Raw genomic sequence first — 21,176 nt, 5'->3', positions numbered from 1 at the left:
AGTTCCAACACGTTCTAAAATGGGTATTTCTACAACTGCACCCAAACAGAGGATCTTTCAGACTGTCTTTAGTTGGATGAAGGCAGTACTGGGAAATACAAAGGCACATTAACCACTTCAAAAGTATTTACTTTTTGAGATACTTCTAAAGGTGTATCAAATTACAAAACATCCTCCACAGATATTTTTTCCTTTGTTCCCCTACTCTTAAGAAACTATTCAAAAAGGAGAAACAAAAGACCCAGTCGTGTAATCGTGGGGTACAGATTGACTCACTGCATGGATCGATCCCACTGAAAAGTCATCTCAAAGGAAAAGGGAAAAGCAGATGGCTGTCTGTAGTAAGTACAGACACTTACATGGAGAGGATTTAAGAGATTTTTTTTTTTTTAACCTTTTCCACATAAAGATTTTACTTGTTTAAAATTCTTTTAAAAGGAGTTTCAAAAAAGAGTGTTTTTTAGAGATATTTTGCAATAATTAACTCTAAGACAAATTAATATTATGGATTATGCTGTCAGTGTGAACAATGGGGAAAAAAGACTGAGTAATCCCTAGGTATCACCAATAGAAATATGTATGTATATGTCTATATACGTATGTATAAGTGTGTCTGCACAGCACATATATTTGCACATCTAACATTGGAAAATGTTGGGAAAGTCGTAAGTTAAACCCACTCCTAATACTGAGAATCTTGCCATACTGGGCGTGTATGTGCAGTGCCTTTATTCTTTGCGCATAACCTCCAGATAACCTTCATGTCACTGAGTACAAGATTTTTTTATTTGAAATAAACTGTTAGTTTCAATCACAAGAGAAGAATTTTACACTTTTAAGATACTAACAGAATTAACAAAGCTCCAGTATTTGTCTTTTTTCATACATGTTTTACAGTAACCCACTGTAGGAGGTTTGTTTCTTACAGACCTTGTTTCTTAGGGAAACTCCATGTGTGATTTGCTAATTCTTGTGCAGGGTCAATTATTCAGTATTATCCCTTAAAACCTGGGCACCTATTAACGTTTTGTTTTTCTTAGTACCCTGTGCAGTTGCAGTAATGACATCATAGAATTTTATGGCACGTTTAATAGAAAAGGTCAACATCTTAACTGATAGACATTTTAGATACCCCTTTTAGTGTGAACAAGGCTTCATGGGAGGTACCTAAGAGAAAAATTTGTCCTCCCTTCCAAATCCACTTTCTGAAGTATTCATGCCAATACTGCCCAGTTTTTGACATCCAGTTAAGCCCACCTTTAAACACAGAAAGAAAAAAAAACATTCGGACTCTTGTGGAGACATACAAGTGTGAAGCAAGCATTATGGAGACACAACAGAAGTTAGAATGAAACTTTCAGTTACGCCAACAGGCTTTGGATTAGGTCATAATTAGAGATAAATAGGTGAAAATGTCATCATGAAGAAGTCTGCACGTAAATCAAGCTATTTAGGAGAAAAACAAATGGTATAGGAGAGTTCTTACCAATAAAAGGCAACATAAGCAATGACCATCATAGTCTATCAATGAACACTCCTTCCATCCTTTACTCACTCTTAAGTGATGCCAAGAGGCATGCCAATTCTCCGGCAAGAAATCATACTACTGTCATTCCCCAGCACACATTACTGCTTTGCCTGCATGCTAGAGTTCCTCCACATCTGTAAATGGAGCTTGTTTGCAATTTTGTTTGGTTTTCTGTAACTGCACTCCTTGGATTGTATATTCCTTTTTCTGGGCTTAGGGCTCAATATAGTGCAAGTATAATAAAAAAGTGATATCTTATATGCAATGCAAACACATGAAAAGTTCAGGTCACTTGAAGAGTGACAGGTCCCAACTTTTGCCTCCAGGAGGAGCTATTTCTTAGGTATTAGGAGAGCTGTGTCTTAATGGTTTCCATTCTGCAGTTTCTTTTCCAAGCTTATATGCATGTCTTTGCAGCAGTATCCTCTGACTGATGAAAAGCCCACTGGGTGGGAAATAGCACACAGGGAAAAACATGCACTGTTACACAGCATGATGACAGTAAGCATGTAATAGTTGCATTGCTTAGTGATAAACCCATGCGTAATAAATGTGTTCTGTGTGTTTTTCTTACATGGTGGCTGCTTGCATGAATGCTGAAAGGAGCTCTCATCCTCCAGATCCACACAGATATAAATGAAGAAGAAAAAGAGAAAGGAATATTATTTGCTGGCAAAGAAGCATATCTCTGGTGCTGTAAAAATGAACCCAGTTATACTGGCATAATTTACACCGTGCTTGTAGCATCAAGCTCTGCTATACTAGTAAAGCAGTTGCTTTTAGCATACAGTCCACAGATCCTTAGCATCCACAAAATCCAAAGAAGAAAGCACGCTGCTGTCGGGAAGCTTAAATTCATCATACAGGTGTCAATAAATCAGAGAGGCCTTAAGCCCCTCCTGTCTATGATAATTTTGATTGCTTCAAGTGCAAACAGGATGTAATCCTTGTAGATTATCCTGACCTGACCCAGCCCTCTGCAGAAGAGCTGGAACAAAGAATGGAGGGCATGGAAGATGAGGAGTATCTGTGCGTGCAATGAAACCTGCTATCTGATCTCACCATGGGAGGGGTGGTTATGACTTAATGCAGAAAAAGGATGAGGTAACTGACATCAGTGAAGAGGAGAGGGACCTTTATCACAGCCAAAGCACTGAGGGTTGCTGCTGTTCTGAAAAAGATGATGATCCTGCCATAGCGGAGAACCCTGGTTTTAACTCTGAGATCTGCAGTGAAGCAGAAGAGCCAACCCAAGAGGACCTGTCTGTACAGTCTGAGAATGAAAATGCAGCACTGGAAAAGTAAAAAGTCAGTGATTCAGATTAAACAGGCACACAGAGAAAGCACAACATGGAACGACTTGAGTAATAGGGACAATAGTGGATATTATCTAGATGGTGAAGGTAGAGGTCATAAACTGTCATTCGTGTGTTTGTTTTTTTTCCCAATGAAGACTCTCAGTGTTCATCTCCTTGTACTGATATCATTCCTATGGTAACAATAAATCATACCATCTACCTGAACTAGAAGCCAGTGCCCTCTTTCATGCAGTCTTGTTATGGCTTACTACTGCCTTGCCAACAGCACTTTCTCCTTGCTTTTGTGAGACTGGTGTCTTAGAGCATGTTATTCAGTTCAGATATTTGTGATTCTTTCCGATTCTGAACAAACATTCCTTATTTTTGCCCCTTGTCATCCCAGAGTTAACTAAATGTCTCTTCTGACTTTCTCAAAAATACCTGTTTTGTGCTACCAGTTCTGAAAATTAATCAAATCCTTATATATTTATGAGATTATCAGGAAGCTGGAGGAGAAAGTATGCCATCTTTCTCTGTCCTGAATGTTAATGGATCAGCAGAACAGGCCATATTCACACAGGTGACTCTTTCGCAACTGTGCCATTGCTGCTGTAAGGCCAAGAAGCTGTTGAGTCTACTGGCAAAAAATATTGTATGCTATCCCTATCTACAGCCCATTTCCCAGCTTATTCTATGCTGCAGGACCAGTAGCCTAATCTATTTTGTGTTGCAGAAGAATGTGAGGAAGACTGAAGCATTATGAGGTGGTGAAACACCGGAACAAGTTGCCCAGAGATATTGTAGATGCCCCATCCCTGGAAACGTTCAAGGTCAGGTTGGACGGGACTCTGAGCAACCTGATCGAGTTGAAGATGTCCCTGCTTATTGCAGGGGGATCGGATTAGATGGCCTTTAAAGGTCCCTTCCAACCCAAACCATTCCATGACTCTATGAAATTCATGAAAGACAAGTCTTCAGTGATATTGATCACAAAGACTGCCTCTGGCATGAATCACTAGAGGGATACATGTTTGCACTATTCTTATGCTCTTCCATGTGTATTCTTTCTTGGTACCTCTTTGAGATTGGCTATTGGGGTTGGATAACTCTCTGGTTGATTAAATAAGGCTACTCTTACATTCTTATGCTGGACAGGACAAAAATCAATGGGGCTGCATTGAAGCAAGGCAAATTGTAGTTGTGCTTTAGGAAAAATGTTACAGCTGCTGGCTTGTGAATTGATGGAGTAAATTCCTTGGGAAAGTTGTGAAGTCCCTATTATTAAAGGGTTTAAAGAAGAGTTGAGACAGACTAGTTCAACAATGTTGAACTCTGTCCTTGTTCTCTTATGACTGTACATAAGTGGTTTGCCCACAAATCAGTATCAGGATTAACATTTGGAAATTCCAGCTCTTCTAATTTTTTGATTGTTCATATACATTTTTGAAACTAGAAGGCTTGAAAATTTGATCCTCCTTGTAACTGAACCTCAATTTTGAGATTTGTGAAAACTTTGTTATTCTGTTTTATTTGTTTTCATTTCTTTTGCATTCTGTACAATAGGAGATAATCTAGTGACACTCATCCATACAAAACTTTCGCCTTTTATCGAAACTAGGTGGTACCTCTTAAGTCATTATGAAGCTTGGATTTCCAGGGCTGCAAGGTTCAGAAAGGACCCTGTCTGAACTTTTGAGGATTGCTCGTTGAAATCTCTATATGGAACAATACCGTAGGCTTTCTCTGTTGCGTAGTAGTGCGGTGCATAGCATATTCCAAGAATGCCTTTTCTAAAGAGCAGACTCAATCCATATTTACATCAAAACCATTTATTTATTAGGTAAAGAAAATTACACATCCTTTTGCAGTAAAGGATCTCAAAGGATTCCGAAGTGGCTAATACCATTTTGTATTTATCTGTTTGTAATTTTACAGAAGAGGAATAAAAGTCTAAATATTTGAATCTGCCTTTGACTCATGGTCGCAGAGGAAATCGGTGCCAGCTCACCTTACATTCAGTCTGAGGATGCCTTAACTGTGCTTCCTATGGCTTCTGTGACACAGAAGTAGTGCTCTAGTCATTAAGGCTGCTTAGAACGATATAGTTTCTTTTCCTAAAAGCGGAGTAGCACTATTGCAACTCAGCAGTCCGTATGCTCTTTGTTGTATTCTGGAACTCCTTTTCAAAATCATTCCCTGATGTTTGGCTGTTCTGTTGAAGCTATTTTTAAACAGAACAACAGCTCTTTCAGTGTAAAGAACAAAATGGGCTTTCTGTAGAAATAGCTATGGATTGCTTTTCAAGCACCATTTTTTGTGTTTTTTTTTTTTTTAATTTCTTTTTGGTTATTAAACAGAAACGCAGCTGTCATTAAAATCCAAAACCTACAGCCAATACCTATATTTCACAAGTAAAACTGTAAGGTTTGTTTGGATTTTTTAATACTGTTTTTGAAACAAAAATGTGTTTGTATTTACCTGGTTTTTATCTGTTACTCACAAAACCAGGACTGATCAGAAAACAGATCAGAGGATAGGATAAGAAAGATTCTGCTATGAGCAATTGAAGTGATTTGAACTATTGAGAAAATGCCTCACAACTAAATGCTGAGAGAGGACTAATAAGAAAGGAAACAATTAGAGTGATATGTAAAACACTTAAAAATAGTATATGGTACAGAAGAGATCATTTAGAAACATTCCTTCTGATATAAAAGCAGTGATACACTGAAAAAAATTGGAAGGTGGCAAATTGAAGCTGATAAAAGTGGATATTTAGCGGTAGCAAATGTGTTAGCAGGATCAAAAATGGACTGTACAGCTATGTGTATAACAAAAATGTGGAAATTTCATGGAAATAGTCTAGAGGTTCGATGATTAAGAATAGACTTGTAATGTACATGAACAGTATGTTAAAAATAAATCATGTTTGTGAGGTTGTATACTCTTATGCTTTGTGGTAAAATAAACCTCTCCTGTTAAAAACTTATAGATAATTTCTCTGGAAGCTTGTGATTTTATAGTGCTCACAAGAGGGCTTCCTACAGTGAGCTTCAGGGTAGTGAAGATTGTCAGATAACATGTATCGGACAGGAAGGACTTTTGACTTGATTTCCACGACACTGATGCAGAATACGTAGTTTAGATAGGAAGAGAACATGTCAGAGATGGATTATTATTTTTTTTAATTAACCTTAGTCTTTAATTTGTGTGTGTGAGTTGTACATGTGTGGTATTTAGTCATCATGTAATTCATATTAATGGAGTCTTCACATATTCTTAATTGGACATTAGTTTAAGATCACTGGGGTAGGTAAGCCTAAATTTATGTAAAATAGATGAAAGTTGTAACAGATGGGAATAATGTAATTTTAATATGCTTTGATGACCATATTGACATAGGACTGATAGTTTTTAAGTGTATTTGAAAAGTTGCTCAAGATTCTAAACTTTTTGCTTTGTGTGAAGCTTGTAAATGATCTGGGATCCATCACCCCAAGCAAAGAGTTGCTTTTCTTTAGGATTGTAATGTATAGCGGAATGGCTACCCTGACGTTTTGGAAAATGCAATATTGGGATTTCATAAGTATTTACAGCATCCAAAACATCATAAACACATTGTATGCGAGAGGTGCCTCCACTAGGTAAGTTGTAGACAACATAGAGTGTGTTGCATGCCATGAAAGCTGCTTCAGCATCCTTGCTATTGCATGATGTGTCCCAAGTGTGCTCTATTGCCATGGTTATGTGGTTGATTTTAGTAATTACAATGTTTCCTCCAGTCTCTGGTTCTGCATGGATTGCCCAGAGCCCTTGCTCATCAAGGGCAAGATCTATTTTCGTAGATGGAGAAAGCTGATAGGCTGGAATCCTTCCAGCCCCTGGCAGTAGCATTTGGTCAGTTATATTTCTTTTCTGGATATTGAATTTAATTATCTCGTTTAAGGAGCCGTATCTGTGATAGAACAGGAAACCCTGATATATGATGTGGCCAGTTCCTTCCCAGGGAAATGGCAAGGTGACTCTGCGAGCTTTTAGTGTATGATTACTTTCCATGAATGTCATGATATTTGCAAATTCAAAAATAACATTATTTACAGAACCATTTAATAAATAAATCTTTGTATGCTTTTTGCCAGGATCTTTCATCCAAGAGCCATGCTTATCTCCAGTCTTCTTAACTACCTTTAGGGACTTAATACCCGCAAGCATGTGGTCACAACCTGCAAGGAAACACCGAAAGACAAAAATTAAATAAATAATTAGAATAGCTGTGAATTTTCTGGTTTCCTTTCTTTGAGTTACTTAGTTTCCTTTTAAGCCAACTATAAGGCCAGGGTCAATAGATCAGTAAAGGTGCCAGCAGCGTGGCTATAGTAAATAGCGTTGAAGATAATTTTGTAGGATATATTCAGCATCTCCTGCTAAGGGTACTGCATATCTTCAGCTACTATTTTGAGCTCTTTTAGACCAGTGTTATCCAAAAGGGATTCTATTTGTGTACCTGAGAGGAGACCGAGAGTAGTTACATTACGGTGGCCTTTAAATGAACTGGCATGATGTCTGTGTTATCAATTCTTCTACTAGAAGCATGGCTGGTGGAATTACATAATTGTTTACCTCACTATAGGGATAAAATTGGCACTAGCAGAGAGCGAGTCATACATAGTTTTGGCTTCGTTACGTTTTGTATGCACTTTCACAGGCGTTTAAGACCAAAAAGCACCACGCTTGTTAGGACTCAGGCATTTAGACACCAAGATCTTTATCTAGGACCATAATTTCCAGGAAAAACTACTGCAAAGCATATTAACGAGCTTGTTTACCAAAGGCATTCATAAATTACAAGAGACACTATTTGAAGTTTAAAGAATTGCCTTTAGTGAAGTGCAGCCATTTTAGTAAGCAGAACAAACAAAGCCCTAAGGCAGGAAGTTCTGGCAGTAGATGAAATGGAGAAAGCAAAACCAGCCTCCCTGTTTGGCCTGATATGAACCTATTGAAGTCCGTGGCAAGCTTCCAGTTGCCTGTAGAAAGCAACCTTTATGTCATTTGTGTGTACTGATGCCCTCTAACCAAAGCATTTGGATATTGCTGCTACAGCATGGATTTTTTTTGTTGGAAGTCCACACTCTGGGTGCACCTTCCCTGAGCAAGCCTCAACAGCTTTCTCAAAAGTAATGTTTATTGATTAGATAGATTATAGAAACTTAAAACTGTTGAGTCAAAATATCTAGCCAGCCTTAGCAACATCTTCTTCTGCAGGAGCAATAACCAGATTACTATCTGAAATCTATGAGTAATGTCTCTCTTCCTGAAAGAAACTTTTAAACTCTCCTTGGCTTTCATAACAGCTCGCAGGAAGACTGAGAAACTAAGGCATTCACAGTGAGCGAAAAATTTACCAACATTTTTCCACATTCTCCCCAATAATACCTTCAAAGCCCACTCTTTCTTATCATGTCCCAAAATGTGCAGAAGGTCATTTCCCATTTCCCACCCAAAGCGGGATGAGGTGTCAACTACTGCATGTAAAAACAATAATTCTACTTGATTGTTATTTTCAAGTCTGTGTGAACTTGAACCAAAACCAGTAACAAAATGGGACTTAAAACACCACTGTTTTGCTTGAGTTTTGGAGTGCTTTAGTAAAAATAATCGTAACTTCTGGTGAATACATGATAGCATGGAAGCAGAGCTGCTATTTGCTAGAGTTGAGGGTCTTGCTAGTTTTCCAAAGTGCTGTAAAGTCTACACAGAGACTAGTTTTGCCATCAGTTTAACAGGACAAGCATCTGACATATACTGACAAAAGTAAAGTTGCTATGAACTGCTACAATAAAATTAAAAGTAATACTTTCCAACAAGGAAAAATGGAAAGTAATGTTTTCTCCTCTGAAACTCTTAGAAACATATAATTTTCAAAGTGTCCTTACCACAATCAGTTTAAAAATCCCTAAATTTTTCTCCCTCTCAAAAAAATGCCTAATGTTCAAAAAATCTATATATGGAAACAAGAAATCTTGATAGTTGGAGCACTCAACTGTGGGGTCAGATTAGAGTTTAGAAGCAGAATAGGTGATTGCTTCTGTTGCCATCTGCCTTAATACTCTCTTGCTGGAAAAGTTCAAGGAACAAATTGTAAACTTATTTGTAAAATTAAATCAGTTTAATTCTGTTTAAGTTACTGGAATTGTTTAATCAATGATGCTGAAGATCTTTTACCTGGCTTTTTAAAAAAAGGCAGTTTATATTTGTTATTGTTTATTTTTCTTTTCTTACTACTTTTGAAGAAAAAGGAAAAGGACTAATTCAAATATGTATACAATATGTAATTTACATTTGTAACTCAACTTTCTTAAGGTAAAGATATTTATAATTATAAAACTTCATTTGTTTAAAAAAAAAAAAAAAGAAAAGATAGTGTATATATTCTTCCTACTAGGTACCGTAACACTTAAAGTTCAAATCAGAACTGAGGTTTGCTTGCCGCTAAGCCAACGTGCTCTCTTGATAAAGTACATGGAGGGGAGAAGGGGAGAAAGAATAACAGAAGAGGTTAGTAAAAGAGCTTCCAAAGAATCAATTTGATATGCAGTAGAGTATCTACAAAATAAACATTTGAATTGTAGTTTATTCTTTCCCTCTCCCGTATCTTTTTTGTAGTTTGGGTTTGGTTTGTTTGTTGGTTTTTTTTTTTTTTTTTTAAGTCTAGTATTGACACAGCCAAAACCCCATGCAATTATCTGTGGTATTCACATAACTTGTGAAAATCTGTTATCCCTATATCAGCATACATGCATTGGCCAGGGGACTGCCTCATTCAGATCAAATTTCTGAAAAATAAACTGTTCTTACTTGCATTAAGCATGAGTTTAAGTTTCTTTTTTTCTTCCGCTTCTTCAAATAGCTGTTGTTTCACCAGGTCTTCATGCACTTCTGTACATGTATTAGAATCTGTGACAGATCCAAAATAGTCAATGTCCCTTTGTGCTCGTTCAATTCTTGTTAGCAAATTCTCTACTTCACTTTTAACCTCAGCCTTATGATTGTTCAGTCCTGCCAGGCGTGACAGTACCATCTTTGAAAAGTCTCGGAATTCTTCCACATAATCCAGTATGTCTTGGTTGCATTTTTCCAGCCTCTTCTTGAGTTAGAACACAGGAAGAAAATACATGGATATACGTGTGTATTCTGTATAGATTACAGCCTCATTCATGATTACTTCAAAAACCGTGCTATTCTCTGTTTTCCAGTCCCCTTGCCCCCCATCTATTTCAAACCAATGGTCTGTTGCTGTATATCTATATGAAGAGGACACATTAGACTGGCACTAGTATTCACAGTTCTGGACAAAAATACACTTTTTTTTTTCCCTTGATGCGGTTACTGACAACCAGATACTGTGTTTTGCTGCCTAAAGAGGCAGAAGTGCTCCATGGAAACAGCCAGAGGTACTTAAGGGCACATGATCTCTGATGACTTGCTTCCCAGAAACTTTTCAGAACTCCTGTAGGACCACCAGTGAAGCAGTCTCAAAAAGTTTCCTGCAGAGAATCTACAAATGTGAACATTTCACATAAATACACCTCTCATGACCAAGACAGTATCTAGTGTGGCTATTTTTCATCCATTTAAAATGGAAAATGCAAATATTGACATCTCTATGTTGAGGTGTGGGTTTTTTTTTTCTTTTTGTCAAATTCTTGGCCTTATTTAAAAAAAATACAGATGTTTCTTTATACCTAGATTCAAATTATCAACATTTTTAAAGGTGAGGAAAGTAATTTCTTTGTTGTAGCGCAGCTGCTTCTGTAAAGATCATAGGTGGCCTGAAAACAGAAGCCCAGCTGCCACTTTGGGAAGATGAATAAATTGAACTTAAGAACAAACACAAAATCATGGTAGATCTAATGGCTATATTACGTGTTCTGATTTAGTGCTTTATGCACAGATCTAAGGTATTTTGTTTTAAGGTGGTGTTTGAATAGGGAATATCTGAGTTTACTGAATAATTAATGCAGTATGTGTGTGTTCCATGTAAATTGGTGTTGGTGGTTTGTTTGTTTGTTTTGTGAGGTGTGGTTTTTGTATGTGCCCCTCTCCCCCCATTTATATGTGACCGTAAATCACCAGGAAACTGTTTCATTACTTTCTACAAAAACTTTTATTTTAAATGTTTTCTTCAATATCTGCCTCACCCTTTTTCCTGTTCTTTGTTTGGTGCCCCCTGCACCAAATGTCACAGATGGAATTGCATCATTTTTAATTTTTGCCAAATGAATGGAAATTACCGTGTGAAGTTATTCCTATAATGGTTAATAAAATTTAAATCTCAATCTACACAATAGGAACAGAATACCAGGAATACCAGGCTAATCCGTCACTTCTTTCTGTGTTGTGAAGTTAAGACCAGTGAGTGCTTTGTACAAAAAGGGAATGCAAGATCAGACAAGTTAAACTTCTCTAAAGTCTACCAATGCAAGTCAGGAGCCCAGGACATGTTAATGATTTAAGATAAACTATGTATGATTACAACACGTCAATACTGAAAAGGTACTTTGCAGTACTGGTAGTTTTTTACTGCAGAAAAAGAAGCAGGGACTGGTACTTATATAATTACTTGAAAGCAAATACCTATTTCAGTCTCCCAGCTGTAAGGGGATAATTTCAACTCCTAGTTAAAGTGCAGATACACTACTGCTTTACACAAATGTGTCTTAAACTACTCTTCCAGGTAGGTTCATCTGTATTTAGAAAAAATACCTGATATATTTCTATCTCCTTGTTAAAACTTGACAGCAGTTCTACTGGTGACAATATGGTTACACTGTTCCCTAGGATGGACTGTGACAGTTTGATAAGCATTTGCCTGTTTAGCTAAATTCACTGATGGTCATAAAGATATACAAGTGATAACAGAATAAAAATAACATTCTGAAATTATATCCTGCAATAAATAATGATGTGTTAATTAGGAATCATTATAGCTAAAGGCTTAGCTACAATTTTACTTATTTATTTCAAAAAGCTGGCAATTCACCTTCCTGATATTGTTTAGCATACAAACTGTTCGGTGTTCACACACATAGAAGAACATTCATACATTTTCGAACCTCTTTGTGGTTAGGCAGTATTACAGAATGATACAGATAGCACATACCTCTAAAGATAGGAAACGCCGGTCAATGTAGTTCATCAGAGCTGCGTCTTGCATCATATATTGTGCTGCTCCCATGACGCTTGTGAGGAATGGAACTAATAAAAATCGGAGTTGCAAGACTACCATTGTTTCATAAAATTTTGAAGCAAAATAGTATTGAATTAATTGTGTGTGTGTGTGTAGGGCAATCCCAAACACTACTGACAGTCCAGGATTAAATTAAATTAAACAGTTGTCTGATGCCGCGATGTGAAAAAGTAATACTAAAAATTACTAAAAAGTTACTGTTTCTGCAAGTATTAAAAAGACTTTAAAAGGCTGTTGCCTTTTATCATTAAAAAAATAAAGTCGTGGAAGAGGGACTGAATGTGTTTATTTCTAGAAGCCAGATGACTGCTTTCCAGTTTGTGATCCTATGATCAATCCCAGATGTTCAGTATTGAGTCACATAAAGCCCATAGGCCAAATTTTATTAAATACAAATAAAAATAATTTGTTTTCCCTCCTTTCTCCTCCCATCTGCTTTCCCGTGTGACCAACACTGTGCAGTATGTACTTGGTGTAAGTCAGCATAGATTCAAAGTCAGTGGAGCACTGGTCATTTTTTCACAGGAAGATCAACAACCACAGCTGTTACTGTAAAACAATCTAAAGCAATTGTTTTCACTTCCAGTATTCAGCCAGTAGGACTGAAAACCCTAGTTAAAAGTATTAAAAAAAAATATTTATTTTTCCTTCTCCTCTTCTCCTGCCAGTACTTTTCTAGCTAAAACCAATATCCTTAACACAGTTCTGCATCAATTTAATGGAGTCTTGATAGATCTCTTCTTTCACAATAATAATTCTACTTAGGATGACTTAAAAATTAATTAGAATTAACTTACATGAGTTAATTGCATTTGAGGCAATTTTTAAATTTTTTTCATGATTTCCATGACTGAATGCCTTGTCTGGAAATATACGTGGCTATGCTAACATTTTATTTGCTGTGAAACCATGTGTTAGGATGTTAGAAAGCTTCCTTTGTATCTGAAGCCAAACTGGATGTCTGTGTTTCTCAGAATTCTCTACCTCTTCCCTTTTTTCCCCCATTTTTTTTTCCCCTACAGTTTTTTCCTTGCATTTACACAGCTTTCCTTTTCTTTCTGACTGCCTTGTATGTAAACGTGTGACTTGTGACAGAATTCATGAAAATATGTCACAGCAGGCAGATTTTTACCTCCATTTGCTTGACTGTTGCAAGTTACAGGTATGTGTGCTTTAAAGGCAAATTTCACAGACATGCACAGATAAGTATTTTTTCTTTTAATATTGCTTTATCCTAAGAGGTGTAAACAATTTGCCAGTTCCTACTGACAGGCTGAGTCACTGATGCACAGAGAGGCCAATACTCGGTTCTCCACTTCAGTGTCATTTCACTTTACTCCAGAACTCCTGCCTGGGAGGATGGAAATCTTGCCTGCTGGATCCTTGAAGGATAATGCACTGAGAATAGGCACCCTAGGGAGTGTGTAGTCTTCCTTGATTATGTCCTCTGGAACATCTTGACAAAGTGTGCTGTCGTCTTTTCCACAAAATAATCAGCTTCAACACTGGGGAAGAACACAGAAAAATGATCTCTTTTCTAACCTCCTAGGTGAACCTGGAATCCTTCAGAGTTGTTCTGAGTTTAGTATGTCTATCACAATAATCTAAGGCAACAATCACGAGATGAAGAGTATGTGATTCAATAAGTTAATATCTTCATTTAGGTTAGGGAGAAATCATACATCTGTATAAACAAATCTATCATGGTTTGCCTGCAGTTTGGAACATGCTTGACTCAAGTTATGTCTGTAAGTCCTATTTTAAGGTAATATGAAGTAGCATCTTAACTCTATGACTTTTAATAATCTTTTTCATTACAGTATGTAGTCTGGGTTTCCCTCTGTAATAAGGCAGTAGCCTCTTTGGAAAATTTTATTGGATTATATCAGAGCGTCAGTCATAGCAGAACTCCTGACTGAAAGTTTTTTCTTAGAAAGGGTGTTACAGGTTCTGTCTGAATTTTTGATAATCACAGACAATTGTTTAGACTTCACTTGATGAACACTACCATTTATCAGTTTCAGAACAACTTTATTTCTGTTTGAATCCAGACCACCTAAGCAAATACAATATCCTAAGCAAAATATTACAAACCTACTATCAAGAAAATATACTTAAAAGTCAGAATATAGATATATAATTTTTTCTTCATCTTAAAACAAGGACAAGTTATCTACAAAGCTAAGTATCTTGAACTGTTAAACATGCTGTATAAGCTTAAGCATGCTGTATAAGAAACTGGATTTTGTAGTGTTGCTCCATCATTTCTCAGAATTACCAGCAGCTGGAAGAAGCTTCCAAGGATTTCTTTTAATGAGACATTCCTGTACTTATTAAACCATAATCTCGTGGTAAATGGCAATGGTGTCCATGTCAGATGCAGCATTCTGGGAGAAGCATCTGGTGAAGATCTGAGCTTTGGTGTGGTTGTTTTTTCCCCTTTAGTTGTTATATACTTTCCCATTCTGTTCTGCCTAGATATATACATATACATAGGCTTTTGTTTTCAGCTCCATATTAGCTGTATATGTAATAAATGAATATATGTTTTTGATAGTGATTAAAACAGATTTGCTTGGCATCCCTGCGAAGACATTAGTCACAGTGCACAGGATGTTACACACTAACAGAGCAGAAAGATTGTTCTTGTCTCAAGGAATGCTTTTTCTCTTGTGAGCTACTCCTGGAATAGGTTTCCTATTGCTATCTTGATATGACAGACAACTCTCTAAAAGGAAACAAACATGTTGATGTCAGTGTATATGCCTTTTCACTGTTCTTGTCTTCTCTCTCTGGGTAGGATGGTATTCTTTTCTTGTCAATGCTGCCTCTTTGCTGCACTTATTCCACCTTTTTACCATTTGGTGTCTCTGCTATGACAGCTGTTTGAGGTTTCCAAATTAAAAATAGTCATTTTCAGCTCCTCATCTGTGTTTGTGGTTTTGATTTCACATGCTAGAGGAGTTTTCTGTGTTTTAGAAGTGATGTTGAAATCAATTCAGACTGGATACTAGATTTGGGGAAAAAATGACGTTTCTTTAAGATATTTTTTCAATCTTGCACCGTTGTGTGCTATATTTTGTTAGGTTTTTTTAAGTCAGTTTCTTTCTGGCATTTCAGTTGGTAAAACCAGAGCAGTGCCACAATGTCAGGCTCTTTGGAGTAATTTGCGGCACTCTATTGTACCTGCAAATCCTGTTACAGTCAAGGAGAATGTGTGTAAACTCTAAGTTTTCTTCACAGAAACTCATTTCTCCATCACTCTCATGATGGAGAAATCTTATCTATCATGAGATATGACCTCAGCCATGGAGACCTTGAGATTACTTTGCCTTCTCTGAGACGAGTTTCTCTGATTTGTTGCAGATCATCAACACTTGTTCATCACTGCCATAGCTTCCTTTCCAAGTCTTCCTCTGTTCTTTGACTTGCATCCAGGCTCACTGTGGCTTCCTGTGGGTGTGCCTTAGTTCCTCACGGGAATCACAAGGCATGTTTGTTGTCTCACCAGAGCCATAACACATAAACCACATTGTGTCATTGCTGTGTCTTTCTATGCCGGTGACACTAATAGACTCCCAGTGGGCTCTGTAAACCCAGCCTGACATTTTTCTTTCTGAGCTTTGGAAACATCCCTGACTCCCAAGCTCCTTTGCACTTCTTCCTTGGCTTTTGATGAGCAATGGATGCTCTCCTAATGCCATGCCCTATGCTATTACAACCCTGAGAATGGTGGTAAGCCCACACTCCTGTTGCTTAGATCTAACTAATACACGTATACATCAGATTTTACTCCTGAAGTCCAGATTAAAACAGGGTTGATTATGTTTTTAATATTTAGTTAACCTCTATGTGTAAAGCAATAGCGGATAGATGAAACAAAACATCAGAGACGTAGTCTGATTTACAGCTTTCTACATTACTGACTTTATACACACATGCATCAGTGATCCATCAGTGCATGTGTACCTTGTGGTTTTGCATCTCAGGATTGTTAATCAAATGTTACAGGCAAAATGAGGAAAAGAGATAATTGAAATAATGGGATTTTGTTTGTGATTGCAATTTTGTGTAGTTTATGGTTTGGTAGGTTTTGGCACTGATGAACCATAATGATGTTTTATATTTATAATATATAGTGTATCATTGTCTTCTTGTGTATTTTCTAATTTTGCTCAGACTTGGGTCTACAGAATTAAGTTCCTTGTTAGTACTGGCCACAAGCTGACAAGGTTGTCTAATGCTGAGATCTGTGAGATTAGAAAAGATTTTTGTTATAGTGAGAAATCAGCACTTAATTCAAATTCTGCCTTATTTTTTTAAACCACTTTCAGTTTTATATCTTAGAGAATGATTCAAATTTCTGTAAAAAAGACAAACCTATGAAAACAAATTGAAGTCCTCATGTGGTGTTCAGCTATTAAGAACAGTGTCAGGAGGGATACCAGTAAGGGGTGTAATAGACTGTAATGAAAAGGAAGCTTTGCTGAATTTTGCGATTTGGACAGAGGCCTCCACTAGGCGGCTCTCAAGTCCTTCGAATTGAAAGGCAAACTTCACTGAGACACACTATTTCCAAAACTCTCTGAATGAGGTAAAACAAACAGAAAGAAGCATGGTTCAGGTGGTCTAAAATGACAGAGAGACACACGAATGGAAAGCTATTAGTAAGCCAGGTGCTAGAATGCTTTAGCAATCTGCTGCTGCAGTGGCAAGCTCACAAGCATAAGGGATCTGTGCCTTCCAAAACGGTGAAAGCAAGCGCTTCCTTGAATCAGCAAGAGCTTGTGATGTCCAGTACTGCAGGAGAAACTGCAGGAGAAACTAATCATCTCATGAGGACTGGCTCTGAAAATGAAATCACAAAGGCAAAATGAATCCCCATTTTATTTGTGCTGATTTACAGTTGGAACTAGTTAAATCATAGAATGGTTTGTGTTGGAAAGGGCATTTAAAGGCCATGTAATCCAATGCCCCCTGCCAATGAGCAGGGACATCTTTGACTAGATCAGGTTGCTCAGAGCCCCATCCAACCTGACCTCGAATGTTTCTAGGTCAGCCTGTTCCAGTGTTTCACCACTCTCATCAGAAAAATTTTCTTCCTTATATCTAATCCAAATCTACCCTACTTTAGTTTAAAACCATTACCGCTTGTCCTATTGCAACAGGCCCCGCTGAAAAGTCCTTCCCCATCTTTCTTGTAAGCCCCCTTTAAGTATTGAAATAATCCACAGAACTTCATCTGGACACAGCTATGAGATAGTCTGATGTATAAATCAAGCATGTGTAATTATTTAGAATGGTTTGTTTGTTTTTTTGTTGTATAACTCAGAATTACATGTTCTGTTGATCAAAGACAATTCCCTGTACCTTGAAGCTTAAATTTGTATAACCCTGAAACTAAACAAATTTTGAATCATTCAATTCAATATGAAGTAATAAAATTTTTGCTTCTTTTGCCTTGTTTTAAAGTGGGAAGTCTGCTCATGAATATTCTCAATAAAGTTTGTTTTGCTTGAATGTTCACGTTCATTAAACCTACTCTCAGGAGCACAGTAGTCAAAATGACATTGTTTTAAATTCAGAGTATTTACAGGAAATTATTATGACAATTGCCCAGCTCAGTTCAGTTGACAATGGCAATTGTGTTTTTTTGACTATATTTATTTTTGAAACAGATATTTTAGGTGTGATGCATGACTTCTGTTTATTAAATATAATATTAAAGCTTACCAGGGTGAAAACCTGACAAGATATTTTCTAAATTTTAAACGCCTATGCAATGTTGTATTTTACTTTTTTTTTGTGTGTGTGCATAGTAGACACTGACATTATAACATTTCGTCATATTTTAGTCTTGTTTCATTTGTTGTTGCACTGAAGAGATGGATTCATAACCTGTGTACGTACATTGTTGCAAAGAAGGGAGAAGGGATCTGTATATACCTTTGAAAGCTTTTAAAACTTAGTAAGTAACTTTCCCTTTGAGATGATTAAATGTCACTAACTGGTGGAAAAAATGTGTTTACTGATGATGAATAATGCATACTTTTGGAGTTCATTGGCAGATATGAAGAGTTTGTAACAGGGTGATGTGGTCTGAGACTACAGCAGTGAATTCAAGACTCTTCGGTTATATTGTTTAAAACTAAAACTCTGACCCTACATTAAATTTCCAAGTGATCGCTGATGACGTGTTTGGAGATTATGGTGATAGCTACGGTACCAGAAACTTGAGCTGAATAGAATGGAGTTGTGCTAGCAAGTGTCTAATTAAATCTACCCAAAACCTAAAAGATACGAAAATGTCTATGAACTGGGGGAAGTAGGACAGAAAAGGCCCTGAAGGGGCCATGTAGAAGTTGATGAGGATGGTTGAAATTTGTTGTGCTGTTTTTTTCACATTACCAATAAAAATGAGTTCTATAAAGGAAAAGGGGCCAAGCCGAAACTCAAGAGTCATACTTAAAAATAAGGGGTATTTTTTAATTTTTTTTTTTAAAAAAAGATCAGAAAGTGATTAAAGAAGAAAATATCTGTGATTATGTTTCTTGCTATTTATATCTGTATGCTGTCAGCTCAATACCGGTCTCAAGGTAAGATTAATGAGGCCTGCTGTGTTCTCAGATTTCGATGTGGAAATCTTGAGATTTCTACTTCTGGAAAAGTTGGTTAAATTTTTACAGTGTTCAAGTATACTTCTCTGGATGATGACACCAAGCTCAGTGGTGCTGTTGACACACCTGAAGGACAGGATGCCATCCAGAGGGACCTGGACAACCTTGAGAAATGGATCCATGTGAACTTCATGAGGTTCAACAAGACCAAGTGCCGGGTCCTGCATCTGTGTCTGGGCAACCCCTGATATCAATACAGGCTGGGGGATGAAGGGTTTGAGAGAAGCCTTGCTGAGAAGGACTTGGGGTGTTGGTAGGTGAAAAGCTGGACATAAGCCAACAGCGTGCACTTGCAGCCCAGACGGCCAACTGGGCTGCATCACAAGAAGTATGGCCAGCAAATCGAGGGAGGTGATTCTGCTCCTCTGCTGGACCTCACCTGGAGTACTGTGTCTGGGTCTGGATTCCTCCGTACAGGAAAGACGTGGACCTGTTGGAGTGGTCCAGACGAGGGCCACAAAAATGATCAGAGGGATGGAGGGATGGAACACCTCTCTTCCATGACGACAGGCTGAAAGAGTTGGGGTTGTTCAGCCTGCAGAAGAGAAGGCTTCGGGGAGACCTTATTGCAGCCTTTCAATACTTAAAGGAGGCTTATAAGAAAGATGGGGAAGGACTTTTTAGCAGGGCCTATTGCAATAGGACAAGGGGTATTGGTTTTAAACAAAAAGAGGATAGATATAGACTACATATAAGGAAGAACTTTTTATGATGAGCGTGGTGAAACACTGGAACAGGTTACCCAGAGGGGTGGTAGATGCCCCATCCCTGGAAACATTCAAGGTCAGGTTGGATGGGGCTCTGAGCAACCTGATCGAGTTGGAGGTGTCCCTTGTCACTGCAGGGACATTGGATTAGATGACCTTTAAATGCCCTTTCCAACACAAACCATTCTCTGATTCTATGATTCTGTGAATTCAAAATTAAGAACAGCATTCAGGGATTGAGCCAAAAAGACATACTCTGGCTTTAAATGGAGATCCACAGGTATAGATTTCTCTCTCTCTCTAATCTGGTATGAAAAATAAATTTCATCAGTTCAGTCTTTTTTGTTTCTAATTTTTATTTCTGCCAACCTATTTATAATCTCAAAATTATCCCTGATGCATATCAGAGAGTCTAAGAAAAATAATCTGTTAGTAATTATGGTGCAAAGAAAGGGGATTTTAGCTAATAAGTACAGAATAAGTACATAACAGGAGAGCATGTTTTTTTGATGCACGTTAATCTGAGCATTAGCTCAGAGAAATCTCCTGATAGACAAGCTCCAGGTCAGGAGAGGGCGTCTGTTGGACCTGCAGAGCAGTCTGCTGTACCACTTTTGAAACTGACATTTTTCAAAGCCCCATCATGTCAAGACACTTTTGTATTTTCATTTAATGTGGGTTTCATATTATGCTGCACCCAATCTCTGAAAATTAATAAAAAATAAGACGTTCACGAAACTCTGCAGATTAGATATAGTATCTTCCAAACCAACAGAGAGTTAACTCTAAGCATGACACATATGCAAGACGTGGATTTTGTGGCCTTCATTCTCTCTGTAAGGTTAGAGCTATTGCATTTGAAAGTCAGTGTATCAGATGAGGTGGTCCTAGTGCTAGTTCATGATGAATAATAAAGCACATGCACTGTGCTTATTGAAAAGGACATAAACATGTTAAACTGTCATGAATAATAGATAACCATTTCTTTAATTCTTCTTCAGAAGTCAGCCTGTTGTTTAGCAGTGCTATCATTGTACCGAATCCATTCCTCAAGCTTTGTTGTATCTCCAAAATTAATTATTTCCAGCCAGGAAAAAGGTCACATATATCTGTGCACAGCATATAACATTCTGCAATGTATCAAGTGGATTTGATCTGTTCCCTTTGACCTGTCAGGGCTCAGTGCACACTGAATTTGTATGCTTTGAAATGTGAGCTTCTGCTGAAGACAATTCAGTCTTGTCATAAAAATATGCAACTCATAGAGTCTTTTCTTAGGAAAAAAGCAGAATGCTTATCTTAAGAGGAAAGCTGAAAAGCACTGAATCCATTCGGTAATACATAATATGTGGTAAAATTTTCCATCTCTCTAGCCCTCAGTTGACCAGACAATCAGAAACTGTTTCTATTAACAGATTAAAATAGAAATTCAGTGCCACTATCGTGGCCTTTTACTGGGTTGTAGTAAAAAAAAAAGAAGAGCTGTTCTGCCCTGCAAGCTATCCAGCCTGGCTCTGTTTGTTTCTCTGAGTAGATAGGGCATAACTAACTCGTCCATATGCTCAAACATAAAATTCCTGCTGTGGTTCTCTGCAACAGAGGACAAGCAGCATCTGTACATAAGGGATGCCTTTTCTGCACTTGAATCAGTGTAGTCCTCCAATGGGACATATTTATTCCTGGCACTTGAGAGCTAACATACTACTGCATCTTTTA

The 21,176-nt window shown here is 37.5% G+C and overlaps 1 protein-coding gene and 1 long non-coding RNA gene across 4 annotated transcripts in view; one reads left to right on the top strand and one right to left on the bottom strand.

The window, feature by feature from the left end:
* Positions 1 to 21,176, top strand: part of LOC128908307 (uncharacterized) — a 139,213-nt gene that overhangs the window by 12,123 nt on the left and 105,914 nt on the right. The window lies entirely within an intron of this gene.
* OLFML1 (olfactomedin like 1) lies at positions 4,727 to 12,391 on the bottom strand. Of its 3 annotated transcripts, none has more exons than XM_054198239.1 (3): positions 11,990 to 12,391; positions 9,685 to 9,973; positions 4,727 to 7,049 (listed from the first exon to the last, which is right to left on the bottom strand). In XM_054198239.1, the coding sequence occupies exons 1-3, from the start codon at positions 12,113 to 12,115 to the stop codon at positions 6,271 to 6,273; spliced, it is 1,194 nt and encodes a 397-aa protein (XP_054054214.1). In that variant the 5' UTR covers positions 12,116 to 12,391; the 3' UTR covers positions 4,727 to 6,270. The 3 variants fall into 3 exon arrangements, with proteins under 3 accessions (XP_054054214.1, XP_054054215.1, XP_054054216.1); XM_054198240.1 differs by having other exon boundaries at positions 9,685 to 9,970; XM_054198241.1 differs by having other exon boundaries at positions 9,685 to 9,783; positions 11,990 to 12,107.

The sequence above is a fragment of the Rissa tridactyla genome, chromosome 4, assembly GCF_028500815.1.
Source record: "Rissa tridactyla isolate bRisTri1 chromosome 4, bRisTri1.patW.cur.20221130, whole genome shotgun sequence".
Lineage (NCBI taxonomy): Eukaryota > Metazoa > Chordata > Aves > Charadriiformes > Laridae > Rissa > Rissa tridactyla.
The sequence above is the reverse complement of the archived record's forward strand: the minus strand, read 5'-3'. Positions and strand labels throughout refer to the sequence as shown.